Source organism: Chlorocebus sabaeus, chromosome X, assembly GCF_047675955.1.
Source record: "Chlorocebus sabaeus isolate Y175 chromosome X, mChlSab1.0.hap1, whole genome shotgun sequence".
In the NCBI taxonomy this organism is placed as follows: domain Eukaryota; kingdom Metazoa; phylum Chordata; class Mammalia; order Primates; family Cercopithecidae; genus Chlorocebus; species Chlorocebus sabaeus.
In genome coordinates this window covers 105,492,711-105,512,040 of record NC_132933.1, presented here as the reverse complement: position 1 = coordinate 105,512,040, position 19,330 = coordinate 105,492,711, and the positions used below count along the sequence as shown (strand labels likewise).

Here is a 19,330-nt window from a genome sequence, read left to right as displayed (position 1 = left end):
GGGGCTCTGCTTCCGTTTCCGGGACCAGAATCCGGAAGTGGCTGTTGAGGGGCGTCTTCCAATCTCGCACAGCTGCGTTGGCTGTAGAGGAGAACGGACAGCGATGGCGACGGTCGCAGCAAATCCAGCTGCTGCTGCGGCGGCTGTGGCGGCGGCGGTGGCAGTGGCTGAGGATAGAGAGCCACAGCGCGAGGAGCTGCCAGGCCTAGACAGCCAGTGGCGCCAGATAGAAAACGGCGAGAGTGGGCGAGAACGTCCACTGCGGGCCGGCGAAAGCTGGTGAGGCTGGGCTGCGGTGAAGCCTCGGCAGAGGGGACAGTGGGGGCATTGACAACCGCTGGGGATTCGGCGGCCGAGGGCGGCGGGAAAGCTGCTGCGGGGTGCGGGGGCGGGCGAGTGGCCGACGGGACAGCGGGCTAAAGGGGCGGGGAAGTGTCTTTGAATGAATCGCAACGTCTGGAAAAGGGGCGGGGCCTGTGTGGTGCAGTCTGACGCCTGAGAACAAAATGGGGTTTGTTGTGATGAGACCGGTTTCAGCCCTGGAGGTGGGGCCGGGCCTGCGTAGTGAAACTGCGTAGGAACCTGGGAGGAAGGTGGGTTCTGCGATGTAACCGCCTGCCTGCCTAATGCAACTTTTGGGGGCGGGGAGCGGTCTCCGATTGCTCTGGCGCGGCTGGGAACGAGGCGAGCTTTGTGACGTCAGCAGAAGAGCGGGATGGAGCCGAACGGTCCGAGGGAGGGAGCGGGGACCTGCGTGGGGGAGGAGCTTGGAGCCTGGGAACGAGGTTAGGTTGGTGACGTGAGCCGAGGGGCGTGCTCTGAGGCCGAGGGACGACAGTGGAGGGGAGGTGGTGCCCATAAGGCAGAAAATGGCGCCTGCGAATAAGCAAAGTTTATAATGCGCAGAGGTTTTTTATTCTGGCAGAAGCCTTCCCGAGTCGAGAGAACGTGCAGGTGATTAGCACGGGAGGGGCCTTCCATGTTCAATTGATTTTCTGTCTTGGTACTGTTTTGGTTTTAGAATCAAGAAAAAGTCGTTTTTTTAAAAACCGATAATTTTGATAAATCGGCTTGTTTTACTGATTTCTTGCTAAACAGTGCTTCTTGAGATTTACTGCTTCTGGGTTCATTTTGTTTCTGGCCGAGTTGCATCTGGTTTTTTAATTGTGAAATACGTAAGACCTAAGAAGATTGTATAAAACATTTACGCAGCCCAGATTGACGGACATCCTTTTAAAATAAACGGCTACACTCTTCAAAAATGTCAGGGTCGTGAAAGACAAAGGCTGAAGAACTGTTCTAAATTGAAGGAATTAATGCGATTTAACGAGTCATTATAACTAAATGCAACATGTGATCCTCGATTGGATCCTGGAACAGAAAAAAAATAAATTATTTTAAAAATCAATTTTTTATCATAAGATTATTTTTGTCTCTTTTACTGTAAAAGGCAATGGAAACATCGGTGAAATTTTATTAAAGTGGGTAGATATTAGTACTACTAATTTCTTAATTGTGATCATTGTGGCATGAAAAATAATACCCTTGTTTATAGGAAATGCTGAAAAATTTAGGGATAAGAACTCATTGTGTAAGCAGTTTATTCTCAAATGCCTGAAAAATTAGCATATATAAATTTATATATGGTGAGGGGAAAGGGGAAATTGGGGAGATGTTGGTCAAAGGATACAACATTTCAGTTAGACAAGAAGAATAAGTTCAGATCTATTGTACAACTATAGTTAATAAATTCATTGTATACCTGAAAATTGCTGAGAGATTTTACATGTTCTACCACCCCCCAGAAAATTGATAAGTATGTGACGTAATGGATGTGTTAATTGCCTTGACTTAGTCATTCCACAATGTATACATAAGTCAGAACTTCATGCTGTACACCATAAATATATACCATTTTTGTCCATTTTTAAATAAATAAAAATACCAAAAAAGAATGCATGTAAAGAAACAACGATTGAGCAAATGGGTAAAATATTAGATTTGGAGGATCTGGATGTAGGACATGTGGGAATTCTCTGTATTGTTTTTGCCATTTTTCTCAATCTATTTCAAAGTTTAAAAATTAAATAATAATTAAATAAAAACGTGTGAATTCACCATCCAGGTTAAGATTCAGAACACTGTCTTGAGAAATCCTTCTTTGCCCCTCCCAGATGGAAATTCCCCTCCTTGCTCCATGGGAAACTGTTATCCTGAATTTTGAGTTAACAGTCTCTTCCTTTTCTTTAATGTTTGACCACAACTGTATGCATCCCTAAGTAGTATGTAATGTCTAAGCTTTCACTTTATACATATATGGAATATATATATAAAATTCTACTGGATGCATACTGTGAGCCCTTCTCTTCCTATCGGGTGATACATGGTATCCACATGACATCATTGGTGATGTTAACCTTGATCACTTGGTTATGGTAGTGTTGGCCAGGTTTCTCAACTGTAAAAGTACCGTTTTCCTCTTTACATACGCAATAATTGTTTTTAAAACATGTATCATGTCCAACCATTCCTCAAAATACCCCTAACAGTTCCCATCTCTTGCAACGTAGATGCTAAAATCCTTACAATGAATTGTAAGACTTTATGAAGCTGGTCTCCAGCTTGCATTCTGATGTCTTCCCAGATCTCTCCTCTGATTACGCACTCCCTCTCTGTCTCCATCCAGGCTGACCATATTGGACTCTTGCTGTTCCTCAAACACATCTAACCTTAGGGCTTTTTCGAGTGAGGTTTACTCACTACAGAGTTCTTTAACAACCACACCAGTGAAATGCGTATCTCTGTTACTGGGGAGATGAGTTGAGATTTTCCAGATCGGGAATACAAACCCAAGCCGTGTTTTTCTGCCATTACGTCATACCTTTCCTGCAAGAAAAAGCCTCATTTCATCCTGAGAATAAACAAAATAACCACAATGTTTTATAACCCATTTGAAGATGTTCGAAAGGGCCTTGAGGCTTTGGTCCTTGCTTCTTCCTACCTTTGTGGCCTTGTGATTGTGTCACTGGTAGATAGGACATTACATCCTGTCATCCTTGACAATACCCTTTAAAATTACCCCACCAGTACTGGATTTTCTTTTGGGATGATGAAATATTTTGGAACTAGGGAGAGGTTGTGGTTATACAACTGTGAATGTTCTAAATGCCACTGAATTGTTCACTTTAAGATGGTTAATGTTATGTGAATTTCACCTCATTAAAAAAATTACCACACAAGTGTTGGTTCAGTATTGAAGCCCGTTTGTCTCTGCTGTCATGGGTATTATCATGAAGCATTTTTGCTAAACTCCACTTTGTTAATGCTTCTCTATTTAGATAAGAGCAAAGCATCTCAAGGTTCTTTATTGCTGTCCATTTTCCATTTTATAGGGGTTTGCTGAAGTGGCCAGGATGTATGTATTTATAAAGCATTTTGAAATCATGGACTAACCCCAAATCATATATCTTGTATCAGTATTAATATTTGCACCTTCTGTCTTTTGTCAGCTGTTAGATTTGGGTGAGAGTAGTTAATTAATTTGGTAATCACAACTGATTTAATTTCTGGGAGAAGCTTATATTTTAAGGCAAATTCAAATCTGTAATAATATAGCCTCCTTGGAAATTTTCACTTTTTCCTTTTGTGGGATGAACCATCTTCAAACACAAATCAGACACAAGAGAAAACTAGAAGACAGAAAGTAAAGAATTGTTTAGTAACTTTTTTCCATAAGCACATATTTCATATCATTTCAACAAATTTGAGGAAGCACAAATAAACCTAACTGACTTTAGCAAGATCAGTTGTACCTGTATATACTGGCAACAAGAAACTAGAAAATTAAATTGTATTATACCATTTATGATAGCATCTAAAAAATTGAATACCCAGCTGTAAATATAATAATTTGGGTGTTATTGTTACAGACCATGACACCTTTGTTGTGACTGCCACCTGGCCTGACAGAGATTGTGAGACATCCTGATTTCAGAGATGTTACAGTGATTTTTTTAAAGTGTCTTTGACTTGAAGCAATATGGTAATAATATTCTGTGAAAAATTATGTAAAACGTCAGTCCTCCATGAAATCTATAGAAATTCAACCTGTGGCCAGGTCTGGAAGTTTTGCTGACCACTGTACAGAGTGATTTTAATGTTAATTTTCGTTCAAAATCTGCTCTTAAAAGGAAGTTGAGCAATTCCTACCTTTGCATTGGAAGGTACTGTTAACTATAGCTTTAGTGAACAAATAAATTTCATAGACTGGCTACGGAGGCAAGTAAAGCCACAAAGGGTGGATGGTGGTGTGTGTGGTACAGGGTTGGGTTTGAGCACTGAGCCACCAGCACAGAAGAATTTGTTTCCCTGGTGTGAGTGATACGGCAGGGTCTGTGGGGGTCAGTGCAGCAAAAAAACAAACAAAACCAACAAAAAACTCACAGAAATGTTTGCCTATCCAGGTGACTTGTGACTATTCCAAGATTTGTCTGTCCCTCCATCCTCCCACCTCTCTGATCCTTTCATGAACAAGGGAAAGTTGACATTTTAAAGAATCACATTAATGAGGTTAAATTGGGAGAATCGCTTGAACCCGGGAGGCAGAAGTCGCAGTGAGCTGAGATTGTGCCACTGCACTCCAGCCTGGGCGACAGAGCAAGACTCTGTCTCAAAAAATTATGATAATAATAGGTTAAATTGCTGGAAAACCAACCAATATAATGTTATATGTATTTCATCAAATTTGGTTATGTTTTAAAAAGCATTTATTTGAGGCTGCTCAATATTTGGGATAGCCTTTTATGTGTCAGAAATGCCATAGTAGAACAGGTGTATGTGTTTGTGTGTGTTCAGGCAGGAGGAGGTTTATGTCTGTGAGCTTTTATGTCCAAACCCTGAAGTCCAAGCTGTCAGAACAATGACAGCTAAAATTCATTTAGCACTTACTATATGTCAAGTATTTTCCACACTTCAGGTTTTCTCACAAAGGCAGATTTCAATATAGTTCTAAATGGTTATCCTTATAGTACATATAAGTTTCACCTTTAAAAGAGAGCTAATTGAACTGTATACTGAAAAATGGTTGATGGTAAGTTTTATGTTACGTGTTTTTATCACAGTTTTTTTTTGTTTTTTTGGGTTTTTTTTTTGTTTTTTGGTTTTTTTTTTTTTTTTGAGATGGAGTCTCGCTCTGTCGCCCAGGCTGGAGTGCTGTAGCGCAATCTCGGCTCACTGCAGGCTCCGCTTCCCGGGTTCACGCCGTTCTCCTGCCTCAGCCTCCCAAGTAGCTGGGACTACAGGTGCCCGCCACCACGCCCGGCTAATTTTTTGTATTTTTAGTAGAGATGGGGTTTCACCGTGTTAGCCAGGATGGTCTCGATCTCCTGACCTCATGATCCGCCCACTTCAGCCTCCCAAAGTGCTGGGATTACAGGCGTGAGCCACCGCGCCCAGCCTTTATCAAAATTTTTAAGAGAACCATAAGCTCAGAAATTTATTATAAAGCCAAAATAAATTCTAAATTTAAAAATGAACCATAGCAATATGCAGTCCTTTTTCTTTCTTTCTTTCTTTTTTGTTTGAGATAAAGTCTCACTGTGTCGCACAGGCTGGAGTGCAGTGGTACAATCTCGGCTCACTGCAACTTCTGCCTCCAGGGTTCAAGCGATTCTCATGCCTCTGCCTCCCAAGTAGCTGGGATTACAGGCATGTGCCACCACGCCTGGCTAATTTTTTGTATTTTTAGTAGAGACAGTTTTGCCATGTTGGCCAGGCTGGTCTTGAACTCCTGACCTCAGGTGATCCACCAACCTTGACCTCCCAAAGTGCTGGGATTACTGGCGTGAGCCACTGTGCCCCGTCTTTTTTTTATTTTATTTTGCTTTTCATTATGCAGTTTTTGAAGGAAAACCTAATGGTTCTTTTTAGCATTTTAAATTCTTTGCTCCTTTTAAGCAGATTTTCACGATTTATCAATCCAGTTCTTAGCTGAAGAATTATGCTTCCATTGATATATCCTTTAGAAACAAACATGTAATGAATGGCTAAAGCCTTATAAAATTAGCTGCAGATGGCAGATATCTTGAGCCTGACTTAACTGGGTTATCCCACAGACTAATTCAAATGAATTATCTTTTATTCTAGAATAAAACCTCATGTTTCCTAGCACTATAAGTATGGACTTTTTGTTGGTTTGTTTGCCATTGTTGAGCACATTTTCTGTTTTTAATCAGATTTCTTTTTTAATACTAAGAAGTAATCTAACATACAAATCTGAGCTTCGCTGAATAAATTTTGCTTCTGATTTATTTTTATATGATGCTGAAACTTTTCATCTTAAATTATAATGTGTTGATACTTTCAGTCTGATGGGCATGGGAAGTTGTATAGCTAACCCTCAGCTACCCGTGTAATACCCTTGTTACCTGTCTGGGCCCCAGGTTCCTTGTGGAGAAGCACTGGTATAAGCAGTGGGAGGCATACGTGCAGGGAGGGGACCAGGACTCCAGCACCTTTCCTGGCTGCATCAACAATGCCACACTCTTTCAAGGTACAAGGCCTCTGCCTCCTCCTCATCTTAGCCCTGGAGTTTTTTTCCCTTCCATCCCTACAGATGATCATAAGCCTATTCTGTGTGCTAGGTCACTGGTGGGGTGGCCAGAGTTAAATTTGTCAGTTTCCTTTGCTAATTCTTCCTCTGCCATCTCCACCCCCACCCCACAGATGAGATAAACTGGCGCCTCAAGGAGGGGCTGGTGGAAGGCGAGGATTATGTGCTGCTCCCAGCAGCTGCTTGGCATTACCTGGTCAGCTGGTATGGTCTAGAGCATGGCCAGCCACCCATTGAACGCAAGGTATAGTGGATGGGGAGGGTGCATGGTGGGGAGTGGGTAGTAAGAAAGCCTTGTAGGCCCAGCATGGGTCCAGATCCTTGTATGCTGGGTAGGTACACATATGTCTGCTCTCTTCCCCCTCCTAGCTCATCATATAGGTATCTTTGTGTGTCTGCTGTGTGTGTTCCCCTGTGTGGCTCCCTTTACAGACCATTGTATATGTGTGTGTGTATGCTATGTGTGTAAAGCAGAGTGTGTGCTCCTCTTAGCTTAGAGGTCATAGCGCCGTGTCTGTGTGGGTACACCTGTGTCTGCACCCCTCTACCCTTACAGGTCATAGAGCTGCCCAACATCCAGAAGGTCGAAGTGTACCCAGTAGAACTGCTGCTTGTCCGGCACAATGATTTGGGCAGATCTCACACTGTTCAGTTCAGCCATACCGATTCTATTGGTGAGTCTGAGGGTCACAGAATGGGTTGGTGTTCCTAGCTACTGGTCCCAACTCAGTGACTTGAGGATGCATAGAGTTAAGCTGTAGCTGACTGAGAAGGCACTGGTCAGACTTTGGAAGACCCAGAAGGCATTGGCTAAATTGGGCGGAGGCACTGAGGGGATCTCCTAGAGCCCTGAGAGTATGTGAGCTACATTCCAGTGGCTTACATGGTGTGGCAGAGGGTATTTGCTGGAAGTCTCCAGTCTGGAGTTGTGGGCCAGTCATTTGGAGATTGATTGAGGACACAGGTACTGGGCAAGCATGTGAGGTCTGTAGGGATGTCAGGTATGCCCAGATGAATCAGTCATTTTGGGTCTCACAAAGATCTTGAGTGCACTCCATCACCCTGCACAGGCCTGGTATTGCGCACAGCTCGGGAGCGGTTTCTGGTGGAGCCCCAGGAAGACACGCGGCTTTGGGCCAAGAACTCAGAAGGCTCTTTGGATAGGTTGTATGACACACACATCACGGTTCTTGATGCGGCCCTTGAGACTGGGCAGGTAAGGATGGAGAGGGCTTTTCTGTTCAGGTGGACTGGCAGATAGATTCATCTGGCAGTACTCAGGTTGGGGGAAATTAAGGCTAGGTACCCATAATGTTCTCCATTAATACCTTTTCTTCTTTCTCTTTCTCCAACCCAGTTGATCATCATGGAGACCCGCAAGAAAGATGGCACTTGGCCCAGCGCACAGCTGCATGTCATGTGAGCCCTTGGGGTATCTGGTCCAGAGCGGGGGTGTCCCACAGTAGGCAAAACGATTTAGCCCATGAGCACATTGCACCCCCATGCAGCAGGCCTTCAGCTGACAGTTTCTCATCCAACCCCAGGAACAACAACATGTCGGAAGAGGATGAGGACTTCAAGGGCCAGCCAGGCATCTGTGGCCTCACCAATCTGGGCAACACGTGCTTCATGAACTCGGCCCTGCAGGTTGGGCCATTATAGTTGTGTCTGGCACAGCCACGGGGTTGGGCTTTGAGAGCTAAGGACTGGGGACAGAGCTGGGGTCCTAAGGGGACTACAGGGCAAGGGGTCAGGCTGAAAGCTAAGGCCCCACAAGTCTGAAATGACACGTCCACATTCATTCCTGAACTATCAGCCTCTTCTCCCAGCTTGTCCTTGTTTTCCGTCTTCTCTCCCCTGCTCTCACGTTCTTCCTTCTCGTGAAACCCTAATGCCTTCTCTCCCTTACTCTCCTGCTCCTCTCTCTCCTCCCTTCCCCTTCTCTCCCATTTTCCTCTCTCTTCCCTCCTGGCTTATTTTTCTGTATCCTCACTTTGAACCTTCTGTCTCCCCTCTGCCTCATTCACTTGACCCCTGGCCCCTGCAGTGCCTCAGCAACGTGCCACAGCTCACCGAGTACTTCCTCAACAACTGCTACCTGGAGGAGCTCAACTTCCGCAACCCACTGGGCATGAAGGGTGAGATTGCAGAGGCCTATGCAGACCTGGTAAAGCAGGCATGGTCTGGCCACCACCGCTCCATCGTGCCACATGTGTTCAAGGTGTGACTCAACCCTGGGCACCCCCGACCCCCTGCTTCTCTTGGCTCTCCTAACTCCCTCTCACTCTGATGACCCTGCCCATCTTCTTAGAACAAGGTCGGCCATTTTGCGTCCCAATTTCTGGGCTACCAGCAGCATGACTCTCAGGAGTTGCTGTCATTCCTCCTGGACGGGCTGCATGAGGACCTTAATCGGGTGAAGAAGAAGGAGTATGTGGAGCTGTGTGATGCTGCTGGGCGACCGGATCAGGTAGGCTGCCCCTGCATTTGCAGTACCATTAACACCACTAAGGCCTCTGCCTCGGGGATTTTCTGGCCTCCCTGGGATACTAACACACCACCATTTTCTGTTAAGTTCCTCTACCCTGACGTCAACTCCAGCCTCACTCCTAACCTTAGCTCCAATACCATATCTGCCACCACACTCAACCCAGAGTGAACCCCAGCCCAATCTCCTGCCCTAAATGACCCCCAGTCTTGACTATGAACATAGTCTCCGTGTATCCCTAGCTGGAGCTCTGCCTCTGGACTTTAGCAGTGACTTTCCCCTTCACCCCATTTGAATGCACCCCAAGGCATGATTTCCTCCTACCCTGGGCAAGCCCCACCATCCACCATGACACTGTCAACAGGAGGTGGCACAGGAGGCGTGGCAAAACCACAAACGGCGGAACGATTCTGTGATCGTGGACACTTTCCATGGCCTCTTCAAGTCCACGCTGGTGTGCCCCGATTGTGGCAACGTATCTGTGACCTTCGACCCCTTCTGCTACCTCAGTGTTCCACTGCCTATCAGCCACAAGAGGGTCTTGGAGGTCTTCTTTATCCCCATGGATCCGCGCCGCAAGCCAGAGCAGGTGTGGGGCAGTGGGGGCCTGGGGACATGATGAGGGACACGTAGAGTTTGATTAGCTGCCATAGCTCAAGGCTTCCTGCATTAACTCACCACAAGCCCTTTTGGTCTTTTATGGATACTGTTTCTCCCTTAGCACCGGCTCGTGGTCCCCAAGAAAGGCAAGATCTCGGATCTGTGTGTGGCTCTGTCCAAACACACTGGCATCTCGCCAGAGAGGGTGAGACTGCAGAAGGAGGCTGGATGGGATTCTGGGGTAAGGAGGCAGGAGGGCCTGGGGAGGCCATGCAGACTAACAGCCCCCTCTCCATATCCCATTCCTAGATGATGGTGGCTGATGTCTTCAGTCACCGCTTCTATAAGCTCTATCAGCTGGAGGAGCCTCTGAGCAGCATCTTGGACCGCGATGACATCTTCGTGTGAGTGGGGATGACGGGGAGATGGCGGTCCCTGAGGAACTTGGTCCACTTCCTTCTGTATGGTCCTGCCTTAACCACCTTCTCTCTTCCCTGCTCTGCCTCATTCACTGGGCACCTGCCCTGTGCAGAGCTTCAGCCACGTGCCTTGGGAGACTGAGGCAGGAGAATGGTGTGAACCCGAGAGGCGGAGTTTGCAGTGAGCCAAGATCACGCCACTGTACTCTACCCTGGGCAACAGGGCGAAACTCCATCTCAAAAATAAATAAATAAATAAAAATAAAAATACTTTCAGGCTGTGAGAATGAGTGGGTGGGGCAGCCAGGGCAGAGTTAGGGAATCTCTGGGGGCCCTGATCAGGTGTGCCTGCTCTCCACCCCCGACAGCTATGAGGTGTCAGGTCGCATTGAGGCCATCGAGGGATCGAGAGAGGACATCGTGGTTCCTGTCTACCTGCGGGAGCGCACCCCTGCGCGTGACTACAACAATTCCTACTATGGCCTGATGCTTTTTGGGCACCCCCTCCTGGTATCAGTGCCCCGGGACCGCTTCACATGGGAGGGCCTGTATAACGTCCTGATGTACCGGCTCTCGTAAGTGTCCTCTTCCCCAGGGGCGGGGGTGGTGGGGTCTGAACTCCAACTTGGGTGTTCAGCTGCTTATTTGACACCTCCCCTGCAACAAACAAAAGACAGTCCAAACTTTACGTGGACATAGAAGAACTTGTAGGGTTTTTTCTTTTTCTAGACCTCTGGCTTTGCTACTGTCTCTCTTGGGTGCTAGGGATACAGAGGTGAACAAGATGCACAAAACACAGACAACTTCATCTTGTCTTCAGTTGTCTCTCCTGGGGTCAGTTGTCCTTCCTGGGAGAGTCTTGGTTTTTTGTCTTTTTGCTGACAAATTTTCATTGTGCCAAAAATCTAGAGTCTTTACCATGGCACACAAAACATTGTGTTGTCAGAATTCTAGCCCTTCATCTTGCACTCAGAAGTCACTCCTTAGAGGCCTTCCCTGATGGAAAGTTACAGCTGGCATGTGCCTGTCTAGCAGTGGCTTATTAGACTAAAAGTCCACGCTCCACACTCTGTTTTTTGTTTTTTGTTTTTTTTTTTGAAACGGAGTCTTGCTCTATTGCCCAGGCTGGAGTGCAGTGGCACAATCTGGTTCACTGCAATCTCCATCTCCTGGATTCAAGCAATTCTCCTGCCTCAGCCTCCCACATAGCTGAGATTACAGCTGTGCGCCACCACGCCAAGCTAATCACACTCCACACCTCTGACTGGGACACAAGTTCCTTCATTCTCAGGCCACTGCTGACAGCCTTGGCCTCTTCGTGCATTTACGCATCACACCCTCAGCCCTTTCACAACTCAAATTCAGAATGGTTTACATGTGGGTCTACCAGTGGCTTCCCATTATCATCTAAGTAAAATCCTGGGCTCTATCCCCACTGTCCTTGTACCCCTGCCTTGGGAGTCTCCTCTGCTCTGTTGCAGACGCTACGTGTCCAAACCCAACTCAGATGATGAGGACGATGGGGATGAGAAAGGTGAGGGGGCTAACAGTCAGTGGGCGGGAGCTGTGGGTTAGGTCTTACCCACACGGGGTTCGTCTAGGTGTGCATTGCATCTTAGCACTTGAGGCTCACACCTTCCCATCTCTGACATCCTCCTGTCCTAGAAGATGATGAAGAGGATAAAGACGACGTCCCTGGGCCCTCAACTGGGGGCAGCCTCCGAGACCCTGAGCCAGAGCAGGCTGGGCCCAGCTCTGGAGTCACGAACAGGTGCCCATTCCTCCTGGACAATTGCCTTGGCACATCTCAGTGGCCCCCAAGGCGACGGCGCAAGCAGCTGTTCACCCTGCAGACGGTGAACTCCAATGGGACCAGTGACCGCACAACCTCCCCTGAAGAAGTCCATGGTATTCTCTTTTGGCTATCAGTGAGGGCTGGGGAGGCCGGAGGGGAGATTTCCTGGCAGCAGGAACCATGACCATCTCTCCCTCGCCCCCAGCCCAGCCATACATTGCTATTGACTGGGAGCCAGAGATGAAGAAGCGTTACTATGACGAGGTAGAGGCTGAGGTAAATGAGATCCCAGGGATGGGGGTACTTTCAGGTTTTGCCCCTCAACTCTTCGTACGTCCTCCCCACAACTCCTCCAACTAGGAACAGAGCCAAGAGATCCAGGTCAAGCTTGGTCTTGGGGCCTGAACACCTACTGAGAGCTCCAGGGCCTGAGGTTCCAAGCTTCAAAGTGGGTGCTCTGACCCACTCGGTGTGTGTCTCCCCTCCTGGGCCCCTACCCCCCATTTCTCCACCCGTCCTCACACCTGGCCACCTGGCCGTCTGCTCACCCAACCCTAGGGCTACGTGAAGCATGACTGCGTTGGGTACGTGATGAAGAAGGCTCCCGTGCGGCTGCAGGAGTGCATTGAGCTCTTCACCACTGTGGAGACCCTGGAGAAGGAAAACCCCTGGTGAGGGGCCAGAGCGGGGCCTGTGTGTGGGGGTTTCATTGGATGGCACTACTATATTTAGCTTTTTTTTTTTTTCCCCGAGACAGAATCTGTCTCTGTCACCCAGGCTGAAGTGCAGTGGCGCAATCTCGGCTCACTGCAACCTCTGCCTCCCAGGATCAAGCAATTCTCCTGCCTAAGCCTCCTGAGTAGCTGGGATTATAGGCACCTGTTACTATGCCTGGCTAATTTTTGTATTTTTAGTAGAAACAGGTTTCGCCATGTTGGCCAGGCTGGTCTCGAACTCCTGACCTCAGGTGATCTTCATCTTGTCTTCAGTTGTCTCTTCTAAAGTGCTGGACACTTCCAAAGTGCTGGAATTACAGGCGTGAGCCACCGCGCCCGGCCTATATTTAGCTTTTTAAATATACTTCTCTCCTCCCTCCTCCACGCTCAAACCTTTCCTGCTACCCTGGCCACCAATCCCCTGAGCAGACTCCTACCCCAGAGCCTTGACCTGGGCTGTTCCTTCTCCGGGAATGTTGTTTCCCAATGATCTATAGGACTTCACTCCTTACGATGCTCAGGTCTCCGATCAAACGTGACCTCATCAGAGAGACCTCCTCTGACTACCCTGTTAAAAATCAACCTTCCCCACCATCCCCCTCCATCCCCTCTCTGTGCTCTTTTCTTCCTAGCCAAGCATTACTTTCTTTTTTTTTTTTTTTTTTTTTTTTGAGACGGAGTCTTGCTCTGTCGCCCAGGCTGGAGTGCAGTGACCGGATCTCAGCTCACTGCAAGCTCTGCCTCCCGGGTTTACGCCATTCTCCTGCCTCAGCCTCCCGAGTAGCTGGGACTACAGGCACCCGCCACCTCGCCCGGCTGGTTTTTTGTATTTTTTAGTAGAGACGGGGTTTCACCGTGTTAGCCAGGATGGTCTCGATCTCCTGACCTCGTGATCCGCCCGTCTCGGCCTCCCAAAGTGCTGGGATTACAGGCTTGAGCCACCGCGTCTGGCCACCAAGCATTACTTTCTAGCTCAGCGATGCCACTTGATGTGATGCCTTCTATCCGCTTTTGTGTTATTTGTCATCGTTACAGTCAACTCCTTGAGGGTGAAGACTTAAGTTCACTGTGTGTTGCTTCTACCTGTTTATAATAGTGTTGAGTGTTCGGTTCATGCTCAGTAGGCACTTGCAGAATAAACAAAAAGAGAACCAAAACCATACTCTCTAGTCTCAGAAATAAGAGCAGCATGTCCGTGGAGCAGAAATGGAACAGAAATACAAAATAGTTCCAGAGGGTTAAACAAGCAATCAATAAATACTGCTGAATGAATGAATGACTAAAATATGAAGAGAGGAAACTAGAAGGATAGAGGTGGGCTCTAAAATAAGACTAGCATCTCATGGAGCAGAAATCAAACAAAAATGCAAAAAATAGTATGAGCGCATATAGAAAAGACAATCAGTAAGCACTTGACGAGTGAGTGAAAGGATTTTAACAGGAACAGAGCAAACTAGAATACTTGATGGGCTAATAGAGCAGTGTCTCTGTGAGCCAGACATGGCACATGAGAGGCAGTACAAAGGGCACACAGTAGGTGCTCAGAAAAAGTCTGTTTTGTCTGGGCATGCTGGCTCATGCCTGTCATCCCAGCACTTTGGGAGGCCGAGACAGGTGGATCACCTGAGGTCAGCCTGACCAACCTGGGGAAACCCTGTCTCTATTAAAAATACAAAAATCAGCCGAGCATGGTGGTGCATGCCTGTAATTCCAGCTACTCGGGAGGCTAAGGCAGGAGAATCCCTTGAACTCAGGAGGAGGAGGCTGCAGTAATCCAAGATCGTGCCACTGTACTCCAGCCTGGGCAACAGAGCGAGTCTCTGTCTCAAAAAAAAAAAAAAAAAAAGAAAAAATCCGTTTGCTGACTTGGGCTCTGTCTGTAGGTACTGCCCCTCCTGCAAGCAGCACCAGCTGGCCACCAAGAAGCTGGACCTGTGGATGCTGCCAGAGATTCTCATCATCCACCTGAAACGCTTTTCCTACACCAAGTTCTCCCGAGAGAAGCTGGACACCCTCGTGGAGTTTCCTATCCGGTCAGGGGCCAGGGAGAGGATGGCTGGGGGAAGACAGGGAAAGGAGGGGGTATACCAGTATTAACCCTCTCCCCACCCACAGGGACCTGGACTTCTCTGAGTTTGTCATCCAGCCACAGAATGAGTCGAATCCGGAGCTGTACAAATACGACCTCATCGCGGTTTCCAACCATTATGGGGGCATGCGTGATGGACACTGTATGTGCCAGGCTGTGGGTGGGGCCTGCCGTGGGGGGCGATCAGTACACTGTATATGCCAGGCTGTGGGTGGGGCCTGCTGGGGGGTGATCAGGACCTTCCCAGTGAGTGACTAGGGATGTGAGTCAGTGGTGAGGTTATCGTGGTGGGAGGAGTGACAGAGTGAATCTGGACACTTCTGAGAGGCAGGAAGGGTGGGTGAGGATAACTGTTCCTCCCTTTCAGACACAACATTTGCCTGCAATAAGGACAGCGGCCAGTGGCACTACTTTGATGACAACAGTGTCTCCCCTGTGAATGAGAATCAGATTGAGGTGTGACTTCCATCCTCCCTCCTCCCCTTCTTCCCTTCTGACTCCACCTTCCCACCCCTATAATCCACACTGACTCCTGTCCTCTCCCCACAGTCCAAGGCAGCCTATGTCCTCTTCTACCAACGCCAGGATGTGGCGCGACGCCTGCTTTCCCCGGCCGGCTCATCTGGCACCCCAGCCTCCCCTGCCTGCAGCTCCCCACCCAGCTCTGAGTTTATGGATGTTAATTGAGAGCCCTGGGTCCTGCCACAGAAAAAAAAAAAAAAAAGCTCTCTCTGCAATCTTGCTTTTCGTGTCCACCCCTCTTCTCTTATTCGTGTTAGGTGCCCCCGCCAGACATTGCAGGCTTAGTTGTGGCTACTGTTTTCCTGTGCCGCTGCATCGCTCTCTCCCAGGAAAGAACAGGTCGTGTCTCCTCCTGGCAGTGCGCGCCCCGCCTGTGTTTGCCCTTCCAGCAGTTGACCCTCCCTTGTAGTCTTTATTTATGGTCGTGCCCTTCCTTCTCCTCAGCCCGGAGTGTTCTGCGTGGGTGGTGATGGGGGTTCACCTGAACACAGAGTGTATTTTCTTATTGAGGCCCTGTACCTTCTGCTGTCTGTGTATATATATAAAGCGCCAGTCTGCTCCCCGCTCAGCAGTGTGGTTTTTTTCCTCCGTGGACTTAACTAAGCACCAGTTTTGTGCCTGTGTTCTGTGTTCTTATCGAAGGCCAGATGCAGCTCTGAGTAATTAGTGAGCACCCGCTGTGGGCTGGGTGCTGCTGTTCTAAGTGCTTTGAAAGCACCCTCTGTGTGCCAGGCACGATTCCAAGCACTAATGGCATGCCCAGTTTTTTCCAAAACATTTTCCAAATATTGATACGTAATCCTCACAACAATCTCATGCAAGAGTTGTCATCGCCAGTTTCGGATGGGGATACTGAGGTACAGAGGTCACAGAATTGCTCACGGCCTGTCAGGAGGTCAGTATACCTCATGTGCTACCCTAGAGCCGGTGCCTGGAGGGGGTGCTTGGCTTGTCTGGACCCAGGACTGCTACTCAGTCTGCAGACATGAGCTGCCCTACAGGCAATGTGGAAATGGAGCATGTGGAACGGATGCATCCATGTGGGCAAATTTGTGGTTTGGGAACATAAAAATACTCTTCTCAGGCCAGGTGCCACCTGTTATCTGAACACTTTGGGAGGCCAAGACAGGAAGATCACTTGGGCCCTGGACATTGAGGTTGCAGTGAGCTATGATTGTGCCACTGCACTCCAGTCTGGGCCACAGAGTAAGACCCCATCTCAGAAAAAAAGGATGCTATTCCCCAGACCACCTCACAGACCCCCAGTAGTGACCTCTGAGATTTTTGTCCCCCTGAGACCTCCTTTGGAGATGGTACATGCACTTGGCAGACCAGCCAACCTGCCAGGACAAATGTGCTGTGTATGTGTGGCCCCTGTTGTCAGCCCTCTCTCCCATCATGACCCCAGCTCCCACACCAGACAGGTTCCCTCCAACCTTACCCCAGACCACACTGAACACCTGCCACAGGAATCTCGACATAAATTAGTCATCCAACCCCTCACACTGATAGATGAAGGGAATCCTGATCGGTGGCAGCTGAGGGACCATTCCCATGGGCAGGGCCTCAACACTCCCTCCAGCCTTCTGCCTTTGCACTGGGTCTGGGCGTACCCACTGTGAGGGTCACTCAGCCCCAGCATCGCCACCCACAAACCTCCCAGTCACTCTGCTGACACAGGCAGGAATCAAGGCAGTTGCTGTGAGGAGCCCAGCTCAAACTGACTTAGCAAAAGTAAGAACAGAAATACTAGTTTCAGGTATGACTGGATCCAGGAACTCAAAAGCTGTCATCGAAGGCTCATGAAGACCCTATGACTGAAGCACTACAATCAGTCACCCCATTTTGCAGATAAGGAAGCAGGCATAAAGAGCTAGGTGAGAATGGGCTCTAAGGGCCGGGCGCAGTGGCTCACGCCTGTAATGCCAGCACTTTGGCAAGCCGAGGTGGGTGGATCACCTCAGGTCAGGAGTTTGAGACCAGCCTGGCCAGCATGGCAAAACCCTATCTCTACTAAAAATACAAAAGTTACCCAGGCGTAGTGGCACACGCCTGTAATCCCAGCCACTCAGGAGGCTGAGGCAGGACAATTGCTTGAACCCAGGAGGCGGAGGCTGCAGTGATCCGAGATCGCGCCACTGCACTCCAGCCTGGGTGAGAGTGAGACTCTCTCACAACAAAAAACAATGAACTGTAAGTACAGGAATGTCTCCTTACTGGTAATCAGTCCCAGACCAAGCCCACCCAAAATAAATCCATTTGAAATAACTTCTCTGATCTAACCAGAAATCAAGACCTGCCTAAGACTCAGGAGAAATAAGAGACAACTGGCTCACGCCTGTAATCCCAGCATTTTGGGAGGCCGAGGCAGGCAGACTACTTGAGGTCAGGAGTTTGAAACCAGCCTGTCCAACATGGCAAAAACCCATCTCTACTAAAACTACAAAAATTAGCCAGTCATGGTGGCACGTGCCTGTAGTCCCAGCTACTGGGAGGGTGAGGCAGAATTGCTTGAACCAGGGAGGCGGAGGTTGCAGTGAGCTGAGATAGCAACACTGCACTCCAGCCTGGGCAACAGAGCAAGACTCCATCTCACAAGAAAAAAAAAAAAAAAAGGATATACTAAAGAACAGAAAACAGGTGGACAAATAGAAAGCACATACATAACAATTTGCAAATAAGATCTCTGCTCCCTCCAGTTCAAGGGAGGGAACTGGGAATGAGGCAATTGCTTTGAGACTGACCAAGACTGCCATCGTGCCAGGCAGACAGTGGGGAAGGGCAAGTAAAAATGCCACAATACTCCCACTTTCAAGATGGCTTTTTCCTGGTTGGACAGTTGCTATAAACTTTTGACCATTGTATTAGTCTGTTCTCACACTGCTATAAAAAAATACCTGAGACTGGGGAATTTATAAAGAAAAGAGGCTTAATTGGCTCATGGTTCTGCAGGCTCTACAAGAAGTATGGCTGAAAGGTCTTAGGAAACTTACAATCACCGTGGAAGGTGAAGGGGAAGCAGGCACGTCTTACCTGTCCTGGAGCAGGAGGAAGAGAGTGAAGTGGGGAGGTGCCACACACTTTTAAACAACCAGATGTCATGAGAAGTCACTATCGTGACAACAGCAAGGGAGAAATCTGCCCCCATGATCCAATCACCTACCAGGTCACTCCTCCAACATTGGGGACTGCAATTCTGTATGAGAGTTGAGCAGAGACACAAGTCCAAACCATTATCAACTATTTTCCAGTGCTCCGACACAGTTAGCTGTAACAATTCTGCTTGCTTTTTGATGATTCTGTTAAGGAGCCAGAGCCTGGAGCTTCTTAGTCTTTCATTTTGGTGACATCACTCCTCTTTTTTTGTTTTTGTTTGTTTTTGTTTTTTGTTGTTGATGTTTTTTGTTTGTTTGTTTGAGACGGAGTCTCACTCTGTTGTCCAGGCTGGAGTGCAGTGGCACAATCTCGGCTAACTGCAAGCTCCGCCTCCCGGGTTCATGCCATTCTGCCTCAGCCTCCCGAGTAGCTGGGACTACAGGTGTGTGCCACCACACCCAGCTAATTTTTTCTATTTTTTGTATATATATTTTTTGGAGACAGAGTCTTGCTCTGTCACCCAGGCTGGAGTGCAATGGCGTGATCTTGGCTCACTGCAACCTCTGCCTCCTGGGTTCGAGCGATTCTCCTGCCTCAGCCTCCTGAGTAGCTGGGATTACAGGCACGCGTCACCACACCCAGCTAATTTTTGTATTGTTAGTAGAGAGACAAGGTTTCACCATCTTGGCCAGGCTAGTCTCAAACTCCTGACCTCGTGATCCACCTGCCTCAGCCTCCCAAAATTCTGGGATTACAGGTGTGAGCCACCATGCCCGGCCTAATTTTTTGTATTTTTAGTAGAGACAGGGTTTCACCATGTTGGCCAGGATGATCTCAATCTCTTGATCTCATGATCCGCCCACCTTGGCCTCCCAAAGTCCTGGGATTACAGGTGTGAGCCACTGTGCCTAGCTGACATCACTCTTCTTGTATCTTATGGGGTTTTTTGTTTTTTTTTTTTCCCCACACACAACATGGATTTTTATCTTTTTTTT

General features: G+C 48.1%; 1 protein-coding gene across 4 annotated transcripts; it reads left to right on the top strand.

The window, feature by feature from the left end:
• Window positions 1-57: 57 nt before the first annotated feature.
• On the top strand, window positions 58-15,807 carry USP11 (ubiquitin specific peptidase 11). Of its 4 annotated transcripts, none has more exons than XM_007991524.3 (21): window positions 58-279; window positions 6,441-6,550; window positions 6,724-6,854; window positions 7,167-7,284; window positions 7,681-7,826; window positions 7,968-8,029; window positions 8,155-8,257; window positions 8,658-8,831; window positions 8,922-9,080; window positions 9,463-9,687; window positions 9,820-9,903; window positions 10,008-10,102; window positions 10,486-10,692; window positions 11,599-11,651; window positions 11,786-12,025; window positions 12,118-12,188; window positions 12,471-12,583; window positions 14,512-14,661; window positions 14,744-14,859; window positions 15,085-15,173; window positions 15,267-15,807. In XM_007991524.3, the coding sequence occupies exons 1-21, from the start codon at window positions 104-106 to the stop codon at window positions 15,402-15,404; spliced, it is 2,760 nt and encodes a 919-aa protein (XP_007989715.3). In that variant the 5' UTR covers window positions 58-103; the 3' UTR covers window positions 15,405-15,807. The 4 variants fall into 4 exon arrangements, with proteins under 4 accessions (XP_007989715.3, XP_007989714.3, XP_072869858.1 ...); XM_007991523.3 differs by having other exon boundaries at window positions 11,783-12,025; XM_073013757.1 differs by having other exon boundaries at window positions 7,968-8,030; window positions 8,159-8,257; window positions 11,783-12,025.
• The last annotated feature ends 3,523 nt before the right edge of the window (window positions 15,808-19,330 follow it).

What these genes read in the sequence shown, in the direction of transcription:
- USP11 (XM_007991523.3), top strand. Translation starts at nt 104, where the DNA reads ATGGCGACGGTCGCAGCAAATCCAGCTGCTGCTGCGGCGGCTGTGGCG. An exon ending in CAATGCCACACTCTTTCAAG is followed by an intron (nt 6,551 to 6,723) that starts GTACAAGGCCTC and finishes CCCACCCCACAG; the next exon opens with ATGAGATAAACTGGCGCCTC. An exon ending in AGCGCACAGCTGCATGTCAT is followed by an intron (nt 8,030 to 8,154) that starts GTGAGCCCTTGG and finishes ATCCAACCCCAG; the next exon opens with GAACAACAACATGTCGGAAG.